At 46.7% G+C, this 20,850-nt stretch overlaps 3 protein-coding genes across 5 annotated transcripts; all 3 read right to left on the minus strand.

Annotated features, from left to right (window-relative positions):
- Positions 1-240: 240 nt before the first annotated feature.
- Positions 241-3,800, minus strand: LOC100833535 (UDP-glucose 6-dehydrogenase 4). 3 transcript variants are annotated; one of them, XM_010232525.3, is made up of 2 exons: positions 3,550-3,800; positions 241-1,969 (listed from the first exon to the last, which is right to left on the minus strand). In XM_010232525.3, exon 2 carries the CDS (start codon positions 1,953-1,955, stop codon positions 510-512), a length of 1,446 nt encoding a protein of 481 aa, XP_010230827.1. In that variant the 5' UTR covers positions 1,956-1,969; positions 3,550-3,800; the 3' UTR covers positions 241-509. The 3 variants fall into 3 exon arrangements, with proteins under 3 accessions (XP_010230827.1, XP_014752143.1, XP_003560604.1); XM_014896657.2 differs by lacking the exon at positions 3,550-3,800 and adding an exon at positions 2,614-2,887 and having other exon boundaries at positions 241-1,978; XM_003560556.4 differs by lacking the exon at positions 3,550-3,800 and adding an exon at positions 2,614-2,872.
- Positions 3,801-4,612: 812 nt separating this feature from the next.
- On the minus strand, positions 4,613-18,364 carry LOC100834755 (probable histidine kinase 4). The gene is made up of 12 exons (XM_024456729.1): positions 18,320-18,364; positions 10,644-11,528; positions 9,897-10,130; positions 9,637-9,803; positions 9,204-9,422; positions 8,929-9,115; positions 8,796-8,847; positions 8,468-8,697; positions 8,070-8,168; positions 7,179-7,885; positions 6,214-6,708; positions 4,613-5,437 (listed from the first exon to the last, which is right to left on the minus strand). Exons 1-12 carry the CDS (start codon positions 18,362-18,364, stop codon positions 5,176-5,178), a joined length of 3,582 nt encoding a protein of 1,193 aa, XP_024312497.1. The 3' UTR covers positions 4,613-5,175.
- Positions 18,171-20,082, minus strand: LOC100824740 (probable transmembrane ascorbate ferrireductase 3). Its single transcript, XM_003559447.4, has 3 exons — positions 19,777-20,082; positions 19,490-19,538; positions 18,171-18,832 (listed from the first exon to the last, which is right to left on the minus strand). Exons 1-3 carry the CDS (start codon positions 19,936-19,938, stop codon positions 18,375-18,377), a joined length of 669 nt encoding a protein of 222 aa, XP_003559495.1. The 5' UTR covers positions 19,939-20,082; the 3' UTR covers positions 18,171-18,374.
- Positions 20,083-20,850: the final 768 nt, after the last annotated feature.

Below are 20,850 nucleotides of genomic sequence, written 5' to 3' on the forward strand. Positions count from 1 at the left end.
TGTTTTTTCTTGGGCTACCAGTTGTTCATAGCTCTTGGTTACTGTAACAACCCTGCAAAGTTTCTTCTTATAATCAAGAATATAGAAGCTCTTCTGCTGTTATTCAGAATAAGTCTGATATTACCTGGATCTACCCAAGAAGAAGGTTGTGTCATCTGGGCCTTCGCGTTAAGTTCCCAGTGTTGCAAGTAAAAAATGGTAGAGACAAGAGCAATGAAGTCTGCTAGCTGAGAGAATACATGAATAAACAAACGATTTTACGGGGAGAAAAACTTGAGACAGTTGGACCAGCTATAAAGCTCATTGGATACAAAGAAACATCGTTACATTCCTCAGACACAAACATCCCATGGACTGAGGTACGTATAATCTACAGATGGCAATACAAGCATGAAGAACTCAAGACAAACATACTAACCAAATTTTATGCCTGACAGAAAATATACCGTCTCCTGCAAAAGCAAACTCTTGCATCTCCGGTGGTGCACTTTCAAGTGAACTGTGCACAATTAAGCAACAGCAGGCATGTCCTTGAGCCACGCATCAAGCGGCTTGCCAATGGAGTAGACGATGAAGCCAATCTCCCTGAGCTTCTCGGCATCCACAACGTTGCGCCCATCGAAGACAAAGGCTGGCTTCTGCATGTTGTCAAAAATCTTCTGGTAGTCCAAAGTCTTGAACTCTTCCCACTCAGTGAGGATGCAGATTCCATGGGCCCCCTTGGTGGCCTCGTATGCATCACCCCGGACAACGCTCACCTGCTTCATGGCCGTGGGGCTTGTCGGCTGTAGGTGCGTCGGGTGGTCCCAGTCAAACTTGTTCATGGCCAGATCCCACTGGATTTGCTCCTCAGTAACCTGGGGATCATAGATGCTGACCTGAGCCTTGTCACCCAACAGGCCCTTGCACACATCGATCGCTGGGGTCTCCCTGGTGTCACCGGTGTCCTTCTTGAAGGCGAAACCGAGAATGGCGATCTTCTTGCCAGAGACTGTGTTGAACATGGAGGACACAACACGGTTGACAAACCGGCTCTTCTGGTAATCATTGATCTTGATGACCTGCTTCCAGTAGCTGGCCACCTCAGGGAGGCCATTGCACTCGCAGATGTACACGAGGTTCAAGATATCCTTCTGGAAGCAGGAGCCCCCAAACCCCACACTGGCATTTAGGAACTTGGGGCCAATCCTGGAGTCCTTACCCACGGCGTAAGATACCTCAGACACATTGGCACCAGTGGCTTCACAGAGCGCAGACATGGCATTAACAGAGGAAATCCTCTGTGCTAAGAATGCATTGGCCGCGAGCTTTGAGAGCTCAGCGGACCACAGGTTGGTGGTGATGATCTGGTCCTCAGGAACCCAGTGAGCATAAACCTCCTTGAGAGCCTGAACAGCCTTCCTGCCCTCAGGCGTCTCCCGGCCACCAATGAGCACTCTGTCAGGCTTGAATAGGTCTTCGATCGCCGTGCCCTCCGCAAGGAATTCTGGGTTTGAGAGGATCTGGTAGTTGATACCCTTGCTGTTGTGGGTCAAGATCTTCTCAATAGCCTCTGCAGTCTTGACAGGGACAGTAGACTTCTCAACGACAATCTTGTCAGACTTGGAGACATCAGCAATCATCCGAGCAGCACTCTCCCAGTAGGTGAGGTCGGCAGCCTTGCCTGCACCAAGACCACGGGTCTTGGTAGGGGTGTTCACTGATACAAAGATGATGTCAGCCTCAGCAACATGCTTCTCGACTTCAGTGCTGAAGAAGAGGTTCCTGCCCCTGCACTCCTTCACGACTTCATCAAGACCAGGCTCGTAGATTGGGAGGTGGTCGCTGTTCCAAGCGTCAATGCGAGGTTTGGAAATGTCAACAACTACAACCTCAATTGCTGGGCACTTGACGGCAATGACAGCCATCGTTGGGCCGCCGACATAGCCAGCTCCGATGCAGCAGATCTTCACCATCTTGTCCGCTTAACCTGAGATCGCTGAGTGTTTTTTAGATCATTGTAAAATAGGACAGTGGAAACTATTATTTAGATCAGACATAGTTAAGCACATTTGTGAGTTAATGGAAGTAAACATTCTGACCTTGAAAAGACAATATGTGACAATAATGAGGGTTGAAACAACACGCATACAGTTAAGAAAGCTAGCCAAGCTAATTCGGTAAACAGTCATGAGCAGTTTTGAATAATCAGATATTGGTAACTTCACAGCTTCAGCTAATTTGAGGAGTAAAACAAGTGTGATTTATTTCAGACTACAGGTAAGGTGAACGACGGACTGCATGTAAGGAGAATGACAGCCTGAAACATTATGGCAACAATCATCTTATTCACCAGACATAGAAGCATCAGTAAAAGGGAAAGAAATTCTAAACCAAATTGCAGAAGTAAGGACTCGTTCATGGCATCAATGAATACTGGTCAAGTTATCAAATCAAGCTAGGGACCATCAGACAAAGCAATGAATCTCAAGTGTGCTCTCAGATCTGAAGAAGGTAAGCATCCTGACACAACTTGAGAAAGTACAACTAACATAAACCCACATTTCTTGCATGATCAGACACCAAACTACAAACAAAATCAAAAGTGACGCATTGGATCAAGGAGACCCTCACCAGATCCCAAGAACTCGAGGGAGATCTTGAGCAGGACACTGCTAGAGGGAAGAAATTGGAAGCGGCCTCTTGTATGCAGAGAGAAGCTGCCTGCCTACAAGTTGTCTGCACAGAGAAGACTGCAGCTACTTATATACCCCTCTCCACACTAGCCACCATCTTAGATCTACCTCTCCCCACTCTCCCTTTTAGAAAAATAAACTTGTCAAAGCCGGTAAGAAATCATAACAGATGAGCAGGTGTGAGTTGCATCTTACGGCAAAGTGCTCCCATGCCATCCATGAGCCCACCAGACTTTCATTAATCAATCAAAAAGGTTCCCTTGAGTACATGGCACACCACCAACCCCTTTACTTTAAACCCACCAGAAAAACAATAATGCTAGACGCATAAACAACAGATGCTAGGCATGTTTATGGCATAACTCAACAGCATGTGATCAGATCTGTAAGCACTAGCATTCTAGGCTCTCTTATCTAATTCACTGCCTCTTTGATTCAATGTAGTATACAACTAAGGTCAGCACGGGGAGCCCAAGTGGCTGTGTACATGATATCCCATGAAAAAGAAAATCGTCGGTTATAGCAGCAGATAAATCAATGAGGTTGAAACCATAAGGATTAAGGAGTATAGCATAAACCACAATGCAGAGTTATAAGGGTCACGTTGAGATGCAAGAAATTCCAAGCTGTATTCGACTACTCGGAGCAGTAGAAAACTAGAAACCTTCGAAGCCCAGACAGAGCCAAATTCAGGAGGTTGACGCTGATGCTTGTCCCAATCAGGGCCTCAGGGGCGGGCCTTAAGCCCTTAATAACCCCACATTGACAGGGAAATAATGTCGTTCTTGACGGAAGAGCGATCTGGTTGGATTCGATTGTTCGGAGTAGAAAGAACAAGATGAACAATGATCCGAGAAAGTTAGGGCTTCCCTACCAACAAAAGCATTCGCGTCCGGACCACGCCAGTCCAGACTATGTAGCAGCAGAGCGGATCAGAGCCTTGGAGGGGGAAGATCACGAGAGCACCGAGTTCCTCCGCGTCGGGGTAACCTGCGTGCCTCGGTGGGAGGAGGAGGAGGAGGCAGAGCCGGAGAAGGGAAGAGGTTCCGGTGGCGACTGCCGACAGGCGCCGGGAAGGTGCGGCGGATCTGGGAGTACAGGGCAAGGTACTCTACGGAACGGATGTAGTGATATTGAACTGTTAAACTTCTCTTTTAACTGCCAAAATCACTGCGCTCTCGTTTGATCTTAAAATCTCAGAACTGATCCTGTCAAAAAAAAAAAACAGAACTGACGGGGGAAACAGAAGTAACGTGTGATAACATGCAAATTTCATGCAAAAGGGTGGTATGGCAGTGCTAGCGAGAAAGTAGATCTACATTAGTTTTCAAAAGGGGCGATGACGTGAAATGGAGTGCAGGAACAAGATCCATCCAGTATCTACAAAACTTGGGTATCTGTTAATTTTTCTGGTCACCAAGTGGATTTATGTTCATCATACTTAACGGTAGGCGCAAGCCGAGTCGAGTTGAACCAACTCGTCACTCGTCAACCTTCTACTCCGTAAGTTCCAAGCTGTGAACGGTGAACCACTCCTCAGACCTCAACCTTCCAGTTCACGACCGAGCCTACCAAACCTAGAGCTTTCCATTAGCTCGAACCGTTGCTCCGACGAACGTTGAAGCTCGTGAGCCCAAGCTGGAAAAGAATAGTGGGATAAGGCGATAAGCACCGAAGCGGTGAACCTTCCAGTTCAGGACACAACAATTTCTTGACAATCAACCTTCCAGACTTCCAGTTCACGACACTTTCCTGACAACCTATTGCTTGGTCTTGGTAACAACATCACGGTGAGCACTGCACTGCTTAGAATGCATATAGAGTGAGTGGTATGGAGTCCAGGTTACAAATTCGTAGCAAAAAATGATCGCCTTCCAAATTTTACTTTGGAGGGCTGTTTTCTCAGGATATTATTGCTTGAACACAACTGAAGGAGATATATGAACATTGAGAGTGATTCAGCAATTGAAATTCCTTCATACTACGTATCCATATGGAAATGCATCGCGCCATTTACATCAGCTTAATCCACACGTACTGGATTGTTTTCCAGTACAATGTAGGATAGCCAAAAACTAATCTCAAATTTTCCCAGCCTCACCCAGCAAAGCAGGCATGCCTCCCTCGAGTCAACAGCGGACCGGAGCAGAAAAACCGTGGAAACTGTACAAAAAAACTATGCAGCACGCATGCTGCTCCAAAAACACTGAAGGCCGAAGGCCCATGCAGTGCTCACCCTTGACATATGTTTCTGCTAGATTATGATATAACAGGGCTTGCCAGCTTGGCTGCCAATACAATACTACATGTACAACTCTGTTGTCTTGACTGCACGCCTCACCATGAATTCGATCGCCTGTGCATATTTTGGAGCTACGACCAGCGCGGTTCCATCATTATCAGAGTGTATTCTCGGTTAAGGAATTATGCAAAATGGAAGAACATAACCTCCATTTCAGACAGAGCTCCACCCAATCAACGTACAATCTGTTGCTTGCTGTCAGCTGGAAATGCTAGGTCCCAAGAACTTCTCCACTGCCTGGAAGAGCTGCTTCTCCTCGAAGGGTTTTGAGACATAGCCATCCATCCCAAACTTTGTGCATTCCTCGTGGGTCGCCTGTATAACATCGGCAGTCATTGCCAGGACAGGCAGGTGCCATTCGGCCCTCTTTGCTGTGCTGTCTGCTTCTGAATTATAAGCATCGTCCTCCTGGTCATGTGCTTTTGCTTCCATTGCCCGTATTTGCCGGGTTGCCTCGAACCTAGCATATCAAACAAACATATATTAAAGTTCCACAAAAGGGAGTAAATTCCCGATTTCATTAATTAAACCAACCAATACAAGTATACAACTGGTTGAAAAAGAGATCGAATTGCATCCAACCATTTAGCAAGAGTCCAGTTCGGCTCCTAAACTAGACATCATACAAGATATAATCAAACAGGGTAGCACAAAAGAGTTCATTACAAAGTGATATGGGGCGCCGTTACCTAATCACTTGCTGCTTCAAATAACGTTCATAGCAACCATGTACTAGTTACACAAGAGATATCAGCTCGAATTAATCACCCGCGAACCGCACATTTCTACGTACTAGTTTAGATATGATAATCATTGCCAAAACACTTGCGTAAATGCTGCAATCACTAGTATTAGATAGAACACAAACCTTAATTGGGGGTTTAAATTTTCAAAAGCTATGCACAGTTTTCCTTTTTTCATTTTGCAGAACCACAGTTTTCTATTTAACCATATGTTAAACTGAACCTTGGAATTTGGGCCCATTCTAGCCAGTGATAGGCATCAAGAAGATATATACTCCCTCCGTCCCAAAATGAATAAAAAGAAAAATATTTTGTTTAAAAACAAACAGAAAATAAGTAAAAACAGGTAGTTGTGTGACTAGTACAGTTCATGGTTGCTATGAGTTACAAGTGGCACTACCGCAGATGAGTTTCATGTTTTGGCGTCACATGCGAAATAATAATAAAAATGCTCAACTTCACAAGAAAATTCTTTCATGTCACACAAACTTACCCATCCATCTCTGGCATCTGAATGTCCATTAGACAAAGATCAAACTTGTGTGGAACTTGTAGAAGGGCAAGAGCATCTTTGCCACTCTCCACGCACTCCACCTTTGCCCCATATTTCTTTAGTGTACCAGCAGCCACTCTAAGGTTCACCTTGTTGTCATCAACAACCAATATGTTCTTTCCAAGAAGCAACCCATGCAGAGGACTTGAGTCATGATGTTTCTCTCTGTGTGCCTGTGTGATACTGATACCAAGTGCTTGGAATAGACAAGCTGCAAGTGTGCTTGCTTTCAGAGGCTTTGTGATCACAGAATCAACTGCATATTTTGCCTTCATTTTGTCTGATTCTGCAGATGCAAGTAGGATAACTGGGGGGAACACAGTTTCAGACCCGTTCTGTTTCATCTCCAGAAGTCTGGTATGTAAGGGAACATCCATCTTTAAGCCCCATGAGTCACTCTCAATTAATAACATGGAAATTTGCTTCCTAGGCATGCTGCACAACAAATTCATACCACATTGAGAAAGATTGGAGAAAACTGGACATACAAAGACATCAAGTATCATAGGTACTAAAGTGCAGATACTTAGAAAATAACAAAACTACCTATTTTTTCAAGAAAGAAAGACTCGCCACCGTAAAATGAAAATTCAATTCAATATTATTTTTGGCGAGAATAGAATAACTCAAAAGTAGTTGCAGTGATATATAAGCAAATCGAACAATGCATTTTACAAAATCATGCTGCGATGAGGTCAACATTATTGCCTACAACCATTACTATGTAACCTGTTTGCAACCAAATTCTTGTAAAGCAAACATCCGTTTTGAAAGAAGTTAATTTTTTATTATTATGCAAACATGCTTTACTTTAAAAAAATCCTTTTGTCTAAAGCTGGTAACTCTCACTTCACATTTGTAATTTAGGGAGCATGTATGATGTAAGTTCTAACTGCGATAAGTACCTGGTTAGCAAACTTCCATTCCTCCCAGACAACGCACCAAGTGCTAGTTCAATGGTACCCACAGATTTCGAGGCAATTCCCAGCCTTTGCAAATGATACTTCGTTACCGTTGCTCTTACTGGTCTTTTATCAACCAACAGTGAAGATAAACCTTTAAAACTGGATGGCAGAGGATGCAACAAAGCAGACTTACTGACACTAATAGCATTTCTCTCACACCTTTGGAGAACTGCAGTGAATGTGAATGTGCTCCCAACTTGGGGTCGACTGACAAAGTTTATCTGACCACCCATTAGTTCAACAAGACACTGGCTAATACTCAATCCAATTCCAGTTCCACCGTAATTTCTAGATGTTGAACTATCAGCTTGCATGAAAGGTGTGAAGACACGGTCTTGGGCATGAATCGGTATACCTATCCCTGTATCTTCCACACTTACTACAAGAGTCACTTTATCTGACTCACTTCCATACGGCATCTCATTTGTCTCATAAGAAAGTAAGAGTTTGAAGTTTTCCCAGCTATTTCTGCTGTCAGCAGCCTCAAAACCACTCAACGTATTGTGAGACACACTTGAGGATATCGTACTCGTCTCATCTTTATGTCCATTGATGCCATTCACAACTGGTTCAACTTTTGCTTCCGTTGCAAGATTTGAGTGGTCTGCCAGGTGAACTTGCACAAAAATGTGGCCCCGTTCTGTAAACTGTGACAAGGTAACAAGAATACCACAATATAAGCTATACTGTAATTGAACTTTAGTGTATTAAGTAAATGCATGTCTTTGATATCCAATCTATAGTCTTCTATTATCTAAAATAACAGAGGACATGTTTATATGGGCATCTTCTTTTTTGCAAGAGAGAAGATGGGCTTCAACACACACTTACCTTAATTGAGTTCCCAACTAAGTTTGTAATTATCTGCCGAAACCTTCCAGGATCGCCCAACAGGAGTTCGGGAACTCTTTCAGAGACGTAAACAGCAAGCTACAAGTTGAAAAAGAGTACATGGAAATTAGGAGACCAATCAATAAGTTAACAAAGGATGGCGCACTCCTGAAATACAGAGAATCTTAGGAAAACAAGTAGACGAAGATACACTAGCTCAAATTAGGAGACCAATCAATAAGTTAACTAAGCAAAGCATGATCATTCCAGAAATGCAGGGAAATCTTAGGAAAGCGAATAAACAAAGATATGCCACTAGCAAATAGTGGGTGGTAAGATCACGCTTCAGCATGCCTGGTGATCTGTTTCTAATCATTAATGGATGCAGTTAAACTAACCTCAATTCCCTTCTCGCTTGACTTCGAAGAAAATAGCGAGACGACGTCATCAAGAATGGACCTAAGGTCAAACGGTACAGACTCTAGCTCTAACTTGCGAGCTTCAATTTTGGCCCTGTCAAGCACTTCGTTGATTAGGGATATCAGTGCCTTTCCACAGACTTGAGCAGTTTGTGCATAATCCCTCTGGGTTGACTTCAGCTCTGTGTCTAATAGCATATCAAGCATTCCTACAAAAACAAAAGCATAAATCACCCCAATTCCCTCATCAGAACTAAATTACCTAAAGAATAACCTGGGATGCATAATAATCATTAAAAAAAATCACCTAGTACGCCATTCATGGGTGTCCTGATCTCATGAGAAACAGTTGCAAGGAACTGCCATTGATAAAGAAAAATATTTAGAACAGAAAAAACTTGTAATATCTTTGACAGAAAGTAACTTCCAACTAACCGGACCTGAGATTTAGCAACATCAGCTGCTTCTGCCCGTTTTTTCAGAGCTTCCATTTTCCGGCAATCTTCCTTAACATTATCATAGTGAGTCCAAGCAGCATATATTATGTAGCCCACAAGCATACATATAACGAAGACACCAGATGGAGTAGTAATAGCAGACCACGGAACATGATGCTTGTTTCTGTATCTGCACACATTTATGGACAGTAAGATATCAAAAATATAATTCCATAATGTATTATGAGAAAATCAATGATCAATGCACGCATGCATACCTGCATATCATGTGGTGCTTTCTGAATGGATCACCAAAATCTAGCATGCAGATGTGTGAGGGTGAGGGGGCACCAAGAGGAACTTCAGACCCATACATGACAAGAGGGTTTGAATGGTTTGTGACATCATAAACGTTCACCACCAACTCCTGATTACCAGCTAGCTGCCTCAACAAGTTTTCCACCAGTGACTCTACATCAAAAGCACCTCCAAGGTATCTGTTGAATAAAATCAAGATATAAGCAAAGATACATGTAAAAAAGGATCCATTCTGTACTTCAATAATATTGTGAACAGAAAGTGCCAAATGAGAGCATCAACTCCTAATGCGTTCATAATGTGCTAATGTGTGCTTTTTTTATGAGCAGACAACCGCGATTATGCAGTCATTCCACATAGAAGTGGAATGAATTGTTCGGGAGATAACCTCACCCTGCGGTAGCAGCAACACGATCCTCCACCTTGGCATCTGGAGGAAGATCCACAAGGTAGACAGGAAATGTCAATACAACACCCAGGTGATTCGACATGAGCCTGAATGGTCTCGTAAGAACGGCCTTCCCTGTCGCCCTCGACCTCAAGATGTTTTCCCGGTCCTCCTGCAGCAGAAATACAAACACCAATATTCAGAGTCCGCCAACAACATTGAACAAACTGAAACCCCAAGAAACCAAAGGGAAACCACTGCAGACCTCGCCGGACATCATGTCGAGCCCCTCGATGTACGACACGGTCTCCTGGGAGTAGATCACCGGCGCGTACTCGTCCTGCACCGGGGACGGCTCGTGCTTCATGGTCTTGATGATCCACCCCTGCTGCCGCTCGAAGCTCTCCCTGTCCGCGTTCATCACCCGCTGCGCGTACGCCACACCGCTCAGCAGCGGCCTCTCGAACGACGTCCTCGCCGTGTAGTCCGCGAAGGTGTCCTGCTCAAACAACCGCATTAAAGACAAAACAACTCGGACGACAAGCAAACTCGCAACGGCAGTCAGTCAAATAGAACTATAGCACCCAGTAAAATGGAGCTCGGTTTAAGAAGGCCTGCACAGTAGCATGTGCTTCCATGGCAGGCATGAAAAGCTCTCACAAAATTAAATGAAGTGGCCGCAGCGCGCAGAAGCAGAGCATGTACTACTAGCAGTACTACCTAGTCAAGGTATATTATCAAATGGAATTATGGAAGAGGCAAGAAGGACTCATAAGACAGGCGATTAATTACGGGCGCAGAGCAAGCAAGGATAGAGCGCAGCAGCCTTGTTTGAGTATTCGACACCCAACGGTGGCAAATCCGCAGAGAATCGGAGCACGTACCAAGGGAACCACAGGAAGCAGCAAACAGCAGTGGAACTGCGGAAGCAATAGCCAATAACTCGAAGCTGCAAGTACACATGGGTAGGTAGCTAGGCAGCGAGCGATCGAGCGGGGGGGAGAGGACGGACCTGGTCGAGCGCGGGCGGCTGCTTCTCGTAGTGGAAGGTGGCGACGAGGATGGCGAGGGCGTGGACGTGGTTGACGGAGACGGCGAACTGGTCCTGCAGCATGCGCGCGCGCTCCTCGCACATGCACACGATGCCTTCCTCGGCCTTGCGCAGCGCGGCGCGGCGGAAGCGCCAGTGCAGCCCCAGCCAGAGCGCCGACGCCGCCACCACCCACAGCACCACCAGCACCCTGCTCAGTTTCACCTTGGCGCGCCACCCCTTCTTCCCCTTCCCCGCCTCCCCATCTTCCTCCACCACCGCCGTCGTTGCCGCCGCGGCCTCCCCTCCTCCTCCTCCTCCCATCCCCAATTCACATGCGCCGCAGCAAACCCACACCAACCACCCAAAGCCAACCCAACCCAACCCGAACCACGAGGAGGAGACAGGACAGCGGCTGCTGCTGCTGCGCCCTGCTCCGCTTTGAGCCTGTGAGATGGAGAGAGAGAGAGAGAGAGAGAGAGAGAGAAGAAGAAGCCTCTCGCCTTTTCCGTCCTCCTCTCGCTGCTGCTTGCTTTGATGTGTGTTTTGTTGCTTTTCGCGAGGGGCAGGCAAGCAGCAGAGGGAAGGAAACAGAGGCAGGAGGAGCTGAGACAGACGAGCCACGGGCAGGCGTCCAGTGAATCGAATTTCCTGGATTTTACGAGATACGCCGCGACTAAAATAAGCCCAGTCTTTTCCCTCTATCTCTCTACCCTGTCCCTCCTCCGCGGCGGGCCCAACATGCCTTTTGCGGCTTTGCTCTGCCTGCCCAGGCAGCCCCGTAGCAGCGGAGCGCCCACCGTCGTCGCGTCGCGTCGCTGCCTCGCCTCGGCGTGTCGTTGCCGCTGTCCCGTTGCTTTCCCTTATCTCGAACCCCACACCCACCCAACCCAATCGATCGAACAACACGGTTACGTACGCCCGGTTTCCGCCGGCCCCGACGCCAGAAGCACCCGGTTTCACGACCCGAGCCGGGCGGGTGCGGCTGCTGGTGGCTCTGATTCCTCGCCCGGGATACGGTGATTCCTTGGCTTTTTCTCAAGTGGGGAGGGGGCCGTGTGTGGGGACGCGCGGTCGCGGGCAGCAGCAGTTGAGCAGAGCTCTGGTGCGCGCGTCGCGGTCTCGGCGGTTTGTGTTGCGTGGGCAGGGCAGGGCAGGGGCCGCCGGCCGGCTCGGGCAAATCTGGGGCGTGGGCCCAACCCACGGTCCAGAAACGGAGGAGAGAGTGGTGGGAAAGTGCTGATGGAATAGTCAACACAGTGCTCTCTCTCGGCCTCCTCGGGCCAAATCTCTTCCGATTTGCCTTTTTTTTTCACTTTCCCCGCCGTGATCGCACATATTCGTGTTCTTTTAGCAAAACGAAAAAAGAGAGGATCCCTGTCTTGCCTGATCCGAAATGCGCATTTGCTCTTCCGTTATCGGAAACTCTTCCGTTATCGGAAAAACCCGGCGCGGTTGGACTGCATAATTGCATGGCTCGAGCTTCCAACCCAGCTACTGGTTCGCCAGATGATGGGAGCTCAAGTATAGAATCAAGTATATCTCTGTCGGTAGGATCTTGTCAACTAGCATGCATATTAGCATAGTGTTAGCATATATAGAACGGGAGCTCAATCATTTTTAAGCTGTTGCATGTCGTGCTAACTTGCAAACTGAGCTACGCGCTTATCTAACAATCGGAACCCTATTTAAAAAGAAATCCCATATCTGCACCCATGTGCGCCTTTCCTCTCTGTGGGCAAGTTCACCATACGGAAATACGGAATCCCCCACGAGCCCACGACGTTCGCCTCGCCACGCACGACGCCGGGACCTCACCGAGATATGCACAAAAACAAGTGCAAGATTGAACTGCGGCTCACCGACCGGGTCATATCGCTTCGATATACTATTCCGTTTGTGCCTTGGTTTCCAAGCCGTAAAAGTACAGAATGTCCTAAAGCACGGCGTGCGAGGTTCAGAGAACACGATCGCTTTCTATATGCGGGGAAAGGCTCGAACATTTCCGCAATAGAAGAATGCAGTACGTACTCCTACTGTTTTGGCTAACGTATTTTAATCGCCAAAAGCATCTCGACGTGTATTATTTTGGTGAGGACGTGTTGTTTTAGGCCGCATGCCTGGGTAACCGATTAAACAACGAATAGCTCCATTTTTAAGGGCATCTACTGTGTTCTAGAGTTACTCCGTAGTAGCCTACGGCTCGGTCAGACCGGATCCCACTTGTTTATGCAAATTTGACTGGCCAAGTTGCACAGGAGCTCGCGTAAGGGGTAGCTACTGATACGTAGCGAGCAGTTTATGTTTGCATACGTAGCATTTTTTAACTCTTGCCACACAAGTACGGCAGTATCCTGCCGTCGTATATACGCTAATTCGCGGATGGCGCTTGTTTCTAAACTGATGGCAAGATCCTTATTTTTAGACTACGTTTTGATGGATTCTCCTGATCACATAGTACTACACTTATGTTTATCTATTTCATTGTGTGGCTAAAAAAACTATGATTGTAGTACCTGTATTTTTTACAGTAGATTACATTAAAATAACTCTTAAAATAGATTCAGCATGACCGGTCATCAACACTAAACTAAGCCTTAGGCCATGTCCAACGGGTGACCCTTATAGGGGACGCTGAGGTGTTTGCACTGTTTAGCTGGTGCATGATACCGAAAAAAACTTCTCATCGCAGAGTTTTTTTTAGATTGACTCTCATGGTAGAGCTTGCGTTACGCCGTTTATGCCCCCCTTACATGTCTATTACCAATAAAATCACGCAATTTCTTTTGAGAGTAACACGCGAAAAATGACTGGCTGTAAATACGCGCACACACACACTGTGCGTGTCGAGATTTGGGTCGATCTACGTACGTGCCCACCGCAACGGCCGGGAATGCCCATGCCAAAGAGGGTTTGGGCCAAGCCGACCGGCCGGCGCCTGGTTGGTGGCAGGCGAGACCACCACTACGCTGCACGCAGGAGGGAAGGAAGAGGGAGGGGGGGGCACGAGTCCTACTCCAAATTAGCTAGCCACGCAAAGGTGGCCTTCCGTCCCACGAGGCTGGCTGCAGCCTGCTGTCACGTGAAGCCAAGGTGGCCACAATCGTTGATGGGGGTCCCTGCCATGCACCTCGTGCTCGTGCTCGGGTGCCCCTGTGCCCGGCAGTGCTGGTTTTGGAGTACTCGCTTTTTACTTGCGGCAGGAGTATCTCGCGTGTAAACCTAAGCGACAGATTCACGTCACTTATTTTATTTTGGATCGGAGGGAGAGGTATTTTACAACATTTGCTCGCGCTACACCACACGCAGGTTAGGTTTATTGATGCCACTAGTCCGGTCCCTCCCTGCACCACTGTTCTGTGGAACCGGCTCCCAGGTGCGGTGGTCACTCTCGCTATATATACATACAGATACAGGGCTCCTTTGGCTCCTAGGACCGAATCGATGCTAATTTAACCTGGCCAACTCCGAGGGAAAGATTGTTGATTTGACTGCCATGCGTTGCGTGATGATGTGTCACGACAAAAATCCTGCTTGTGGAGTAGTCCTCTGCTACTCCACTATATGCAATGACTAGTAGTACTATGTTGCTCACTTGCTCGTGAAGTACGACGGTGAAATGTTTGCTTAGATGCTTCCGCATGCAGCTTAATTAGCATCAACTAATGCCTGCAAGACAACAGAACCCCTTTACACAAGAAGTTTCTCAGTCCTAACCTGCCAAGGCCGCAGAGCACCTGAAAGGGAAGCTACATCTCGAGCCTCCGACCGTGCAAAGAACCACTTGGAAAACGATGCCAGCCGTGCCCCCCCACCGATCCATCCATTCACCGTCTGATCATCATACAGGAGACGGGTAAATTCGGGGCAGCGCCATCATGGCGCCGTGGAACGAACACGAACGGAAGCAAGTACCGCGGGGGAAGCTTGCTCGTGAATGACGGCTTTTTTAGGGTGCTTCCAACGGATAAGCTCGATCCGAGTCGCACGCGCATCATCACAAGGGTGAATGGTTGCCCTTTTACACCACGATATGTCGATGAGAATAAAAGCCTTCAACGCCGGTGCCTTGTTTGATCGATCCAACTACGCTCCGTGATGTTGATAATTTTATAGAAGGAAAAAAAAAGAGGAATGTGATGTTTTTTTACACTCAAAGAGAATGTGATGTTGACTACTGGTAGTACTCGGAATCTGATGACTCGTCAGGATTTGGAACCATTTGGGCAAACAAGGGGGCTACATAATGAATTCTGACGTGCGCCATTACTAATTAGACACCCCGACGTACAGTGAAAATGAAACTACGATGGCACAGCAGACCGATAAATCCTCCCATATAATATGTACCAAGATTAATTTACTACCTGGATTGTTTATTCGTAGTGTTCGGTTCACATTCAAATGACATTTTCATCGGTAAAGATTTTGCATGAAGTAATCTACATATAGTTAGATAAACTGTGGTCGAAACTAAATATTGAAAAACGGAGACGCTCTATATTTAGGAATGGAGATCCATCTCGAGGTACCTCGATCAGCAAATTGTCATGGAGGTGGACACGTGTGTGTTAATTCACGCCTTGATGATATCCTGAAATAGTAGGGTTCAAATTCCTGATAGGTCTCTGCAGGTTCGGTCTTTCGGAGGTGCTCATATGGTAGTGTGTGCGTTCATAGGAGTGAGCATACACGCGTGTTACGAGCATCTGTGTTCCTACTGTGTTTGTAAAAAAACCCTGGTAGGTTAGATTGTGTCTGTGCCCTATAAATTTTAATATGCAACGATTTTTCTTTTCTTTCCAATTTGTCTAAATATTCGGATTTTCATCGAACTTGACTTAATCCAGTTTTTCAAGAACAATCACACACAACATAATAAATTATATTTAGATTTGGCTCGAATTCATCTGTCTATTACGGAAACTAGGCTACTTGTTTGTTTTTTTGAAAAAAAAATTGTCAGGAAAAATGAGCGCCTAGATGTTGAAGAAAAACTAAGACATCTGATTAGTGATACTTACTTAACCATCACTGTACCATGTTGATGACATGATCCAGTTCAACCCATTTTATTATGATGCAGTTGCTAGGTGTACATGGGTTTCGGTCAATCGTAGTTGGTAATCCAACCCTGGTTGCCAAGTTTAGTACACCCTTGCTCCAATGAATATAAAAATCCATGGTTATCATTATATACAACACACATCCGTAGTAAACGAAGGCGAAACGGTTCCTCGCAGTATGTGATCCTGGTATTAACATCAAATTTAAAAATTGCTTAGAAATGTCATTTTGAAAAGAACAAAATAAATGTAAATGCTTGAGTTTTCTACATGCTCGTAAAGTGCGCATGCAAAAATACTAGGGCAATTGTGTGCTGTAGAGGAAAAGAGAGGCAATTTTCAAGGCTTGAAAGAAAAGAGTAAATAAATAAGCGCTTAACTTGAATGCATTGTGCTAAAATGATATTTTCCAAGAAAATTTACAAGCGCATATAAGACCCAAATATATATTTACACATGCAGTCTTTTTCAGTTGTTTTGATATTCGGAAGTTTGTTTTTTCCTAGAAGCATGTGTAATGCCAATTATGTGCTCGAAACCAAACGCTTGACAGGTTTGCCCATGTGTGGCAAAGCTTTCTGATTTTGCTTTTCCAAGAGGGTTTTGTATCCTTGCAAGCAAGGACAGCATATTCATGAGCAGACGGAAGTAGGCGAAACAGGGGATCGTTGTGCAAAGGTTCAATGACCCCGATCGAGATGTCTCTTTATCTCTTTGGCAAGACGAGGAAAGGTCCAAGGACCCGCCACCAATCTAGCAAGCTTTGAGTTCCCCTTTTCCAAGTGTCATGTGTGCTCCAAATTGCTCTCTTTTTTCTCTTCAAGAAAAAGCCGAGGAGTTAGAGGGGCCCTGTTTGATATGGGCTAGTGGTGTATGCAAATCACCTAGGAAGCTTTCTATTTTGTTTTGGAAAAGCTAGGGGATACCAGACCAGCCTGAACAGAATTACCAAAACGGCGCAAAGCGCCAAATGGGATACTCTCTCTCCTATGAACTATAGGAGCGGTGCATGTGTAAGAAACTACGTACAAGAATGGTGTCTGCCATTGGATCCATCGAACGGACGGCTCAAAACTTGTGACTGTGTGTGATGAACTTGCTAGGATGGACCGGGCTGATCGGCAGGTTCATTCCCGGTAAATGGCGAGTGAAACAAACACGTTAAAAGAAGAAGATCAGATCCATCATTCGTCACGGGAGAAATAATGCAAAAGGAAAATGGCACCAGTGCGCGAGGTAGCCAATTATCGGTCGCACTGGCACAGAGGCGGGGGGGGCTCTCTTTTTTCTTACGAACCGAGACGATCTTGGCGTATTGGTGTTAGTGGCGATCTGCTAGTCACGTCAGTACAAGGATGATTACGATTTGGGGCATGTAGAAGGAACCTCGTCATGCAGACTGGTAAACAGTCCGGTTGTTGGAAGGGACTACAATTATTGGCCCATGCAGGCCAGGTCGCTAGCAGGCAGCAGCCCAAGTACTAGACCTCGATCGGATCGCATAGCAGTCGCCTCTGTTGCTCGTTTGCTTCGTGTTCAACTAGCATCTGGTTTTCGTTTCATATCTGGCTTCGCATCCGTCACGATCGCTGAACCTTTCGTCTTTTTTCTCTTGTGGATGGTATTAAGCCCGCTTATGCATCGCGGAATAGTGCACGTAGTAAAATGCAGTCCAGCATCTGACAGCAGTACTCCAAAACAATGTGGCAAAGTTTGCAAGAACCAGCCGGTGGTTCGTTCCCCCAGAAAAGAAAAAAACTGGACGGTGGTGTGCGGCGGAGCCACTCGCACTGGAGTCGAGCGAAATGTGTGGCCAGATACGGATGATGCGCAGCCAGTGAGTGCCATTCTGGTGCCCTTCCGCGTCACCGAGCTGGGGTGCGCCTTTTTCTGTCGGTGATCTTCCGGGAAAGACTTTACCGAGATACGCATCTTTCTGGCTTAAAATTTAGCTATTAGGGCGAAAACCGGCCGGCATCTGCTGGTGCCTGAAACATCACTTGTTACAAAGTCAGCGGGCACTTTGTTTCTCCCTTTTTTACCTTTGCTATGCTAGCTAGTCGTATCATCTTATTTGCACTGACTTTTACGACTTGGCACACGGACACCCATTTGTTTTGTGTTTGTGGCTCTGGCCTGTGGGCGCTTCTGCTCCGTAGAATAGAAGATCTTCCTCCTTGGGCTGTGTGTGTGAGAGAGAGAGAGAGTAAAAAATGTACCTGAAACATTTGCTGACAGACGGAAATTTCCTTCAGAATGGTCAGGTAGGCAGGTGCAGACTACTCAGCATCGGAGGAACTGTAGGCAGGACGAAGGCCCAATGGGTTTCGGGATATAAAGCTTTCTGCTGGGCTAGAAAGGCCCCCGGTACTGTAAGCCCATCCATCACACTTCCGTTTTTCATTTGAAACTTCGAAGCTGCTGCTATTCGAACAAGTCGCAATTAAGCGAAGAAGACCAATGACAAATCCATAAGCCTTACAAATCCAATTGTTCTGTCTCAAATCTCTCCGTGGACGAATCGAACACACACAGTATGCATCGCACACCACGCAAACCACCCAGCCGTATACATAAATGGCGAAAACGCACCCGATCAATCAAACAAATGTACAGCGCGATCGGCAACGGCGCCATGCCATGCCATCTACAAGAATGCCTTGCGCAGCGCGACGGCGGACGCGACGGCGACCCCGTAGAGTAGGATGAAGACGCCCGTGACGTTGATGAGCCTGGCCTCGGTGCCTGGCGCGGCGGCGGCGCCCTTCTGGACGAGCCCCGTCTGCGCGGCGCACACGGCGAGCAGGAACACGGCGAGCCCGCCCATGACGTGCGCCGGCGCCGCGGCCGCGCGCGCGTGCTCGTGCGTGCCAGGCATCCAGAACACGGCGAAGCCGACGAGCCACTGCAGGCCGAAGAGGGAGATGGCGGCGATGCCCAGCCACGAGTGGAGGCTCACCAGGTCCGGCGCCACGGCCGCGTCGTGGAACTTGAACGCCGCGTAGATGCCGAAGACGCCCAGGATGAAGGCCACCAGGTGCACCAGCATGTGCACCACCTTCTGCGCCCGGTGGTTCATCGGGACCGTCGTGTACGCCAGTATGGCTGCCAAAAAAAATCCGGATTATTCTAGCTGCAAATTTTGAATTATGTGCTCGATCGCTACTAAATTTCTAGAATACGTCAGGTTCCTCATGCTCAAAATCAATCAAGCAGGAGAACGATCGTACTCTCTCCGATCCTAAATTGTTGGCGAAATATTACATACATTTAGACGCTTTTTAAAAATAGATACATTTATACATTTATATTTGGGCAAATTTGAGTCAAAGAATTTAGAATCAGAGGGGTAACTGTTCGTCGGTTGCAAGGCTGAACTTGGTAGGTAAATGCAGCGATCGACATTGGTCGTTATCGGGAAAAATCCGAGGTGACCTTGGCTATGGACGCTCACCAAACACACTGATTGGCAGTTCAGGATGAGGATGGGCCAGTGATTTTGCAGCCACCAAACACCTAGAAAGACCTAGTAAAATGTAGTGTGGTGACACACTCGCACTTTCTTGTTCTCATAGTATAAAAGAAGTGGAATTAATTATGGCCCATATGGCAACAGCAATAGCAACAGCAGCTGCTACATCTCAGGTGCTTTTGGCAATTGATGGTTCTGCTGCGAATTTGCGATGTTTGTGTTTGGGAGTTGGTAGGAGTACAGGGCGTAGGATGTTCATAATTCAGGGTAGTGTAGTGCATTGGACGTACCTTCTCCAATAAGAAGAATGAACCCCCATGTCATCACAAAAGGATGGACCTGCATTACAAATCGTAAAAATCAATATCACAATTCACAATCACTTCACCGTATTTTTGTTTCACAAACTCAAAATGCGACATTTGAACACTTGCAATTGTTGTCTACAAATAAAGCGGACAAAGATGTGGGAAACCGACGATCTTCTTCCGTAGCTTGTACGAGAAACCAAAAGGAACACGCATAGGGAGGAGGGGAAGAAGCTATATAGGGGCATATGCATCGATCCGTTACGTACGTTGAAGATCTGGTCGGGGTCATCGGACTGAATGTTGATGCCGCCGCGGAAGCGCAGGAGCCAGACGAGCATAAGCACGGCGGTGACGAGGAAGACCAGGTGCGCGAACATGGCCACGCGCGAGGCTATGACGGAGTGGTGGTAGTTCCCGATGATCGCCATGGCGGCTACCTGCTGGCTGCTGACGGAAATCAATCAACTGGGTTTAATTTGATTCTGCATGGGCGCGCGGGGCTGGCTGGTTTTTAAACGGCTCCCCGGGAATCTGAGGTTACACCGGGATGGCAGCCTTGGGTTTGGTATATCCGCGAGCTGCGTGTTTAGGCAAGGCATCTCCCGGCCCGCTGGCTATATACGTGATGGTGATGGCGTTGCAAAGGAAGCAAGTAATCCCGGAGAATGCTGGAAGCATATCGTTCATACAGGGCTGTAAACATTTTCGTTTTTTGTTCTTGAGGGCAGACTTTAAACATCTACGGAGTTATAGTACTTTAAACATCTACTAATAGAAGGAGGAGGAGCCGGAAGCATCGGCGTTTGTAAACAAGGCCTGGTAGTCTGAGTGGATCGGGCTCATTGCCCTTGCCGTTGGTAATCCGCACAAGAAAATAAGGCGGCCCAGACCCCAGTCGACGAAGACGAGATTTTGTGGCGCGGCAGGCCGAGGGCACGCAAGTGTCTTATTTTAAACGTTTCATGTCAACTAAAAAAAAAAAAAACTTTCGTACAATGGGTTATCTCTTAGTGTTATATCTTAAAATTAATACTTAGATAAATAAAATTAACTAAACAAATGATAAGAAAATGTAAATCTAGTACAACGGTGAATTTGGCTTATCTTTGACTTATCATTTTTGTGAAGAGATCATGTCTTAATTAAAAGAACACTTGTGATCAATTCTCTCTCTTCCACATCAAATTATATCTTATGTGCCATCGTTAAGCGTCAGCGTCCTATACTGTAGCAACAGTGCAACACTGATGCAGTGAAACAGTAACGGCCGTATACACCCCAGACCCCACGCCGTGCGCCACCCGTGGCGGATAATTTCGGGCCGCGGGCAATGCATGGTT

This window comes from Brachypodium distachyon, chromosome 1, assembly GCF_000005505.3.
Source record: "Brachypodium distachyon strain Bd21 chromosome 1, Brachypodium_distachyon_v3.0, whole genome shotgun sequence".
NCBI classification, from domain to species: Eukaryota; Viridiplantae; Streptophyta; class Magnoliopsida; order Poales; family Poaceae; genus Brachypodium; species Brachypodium distachyon.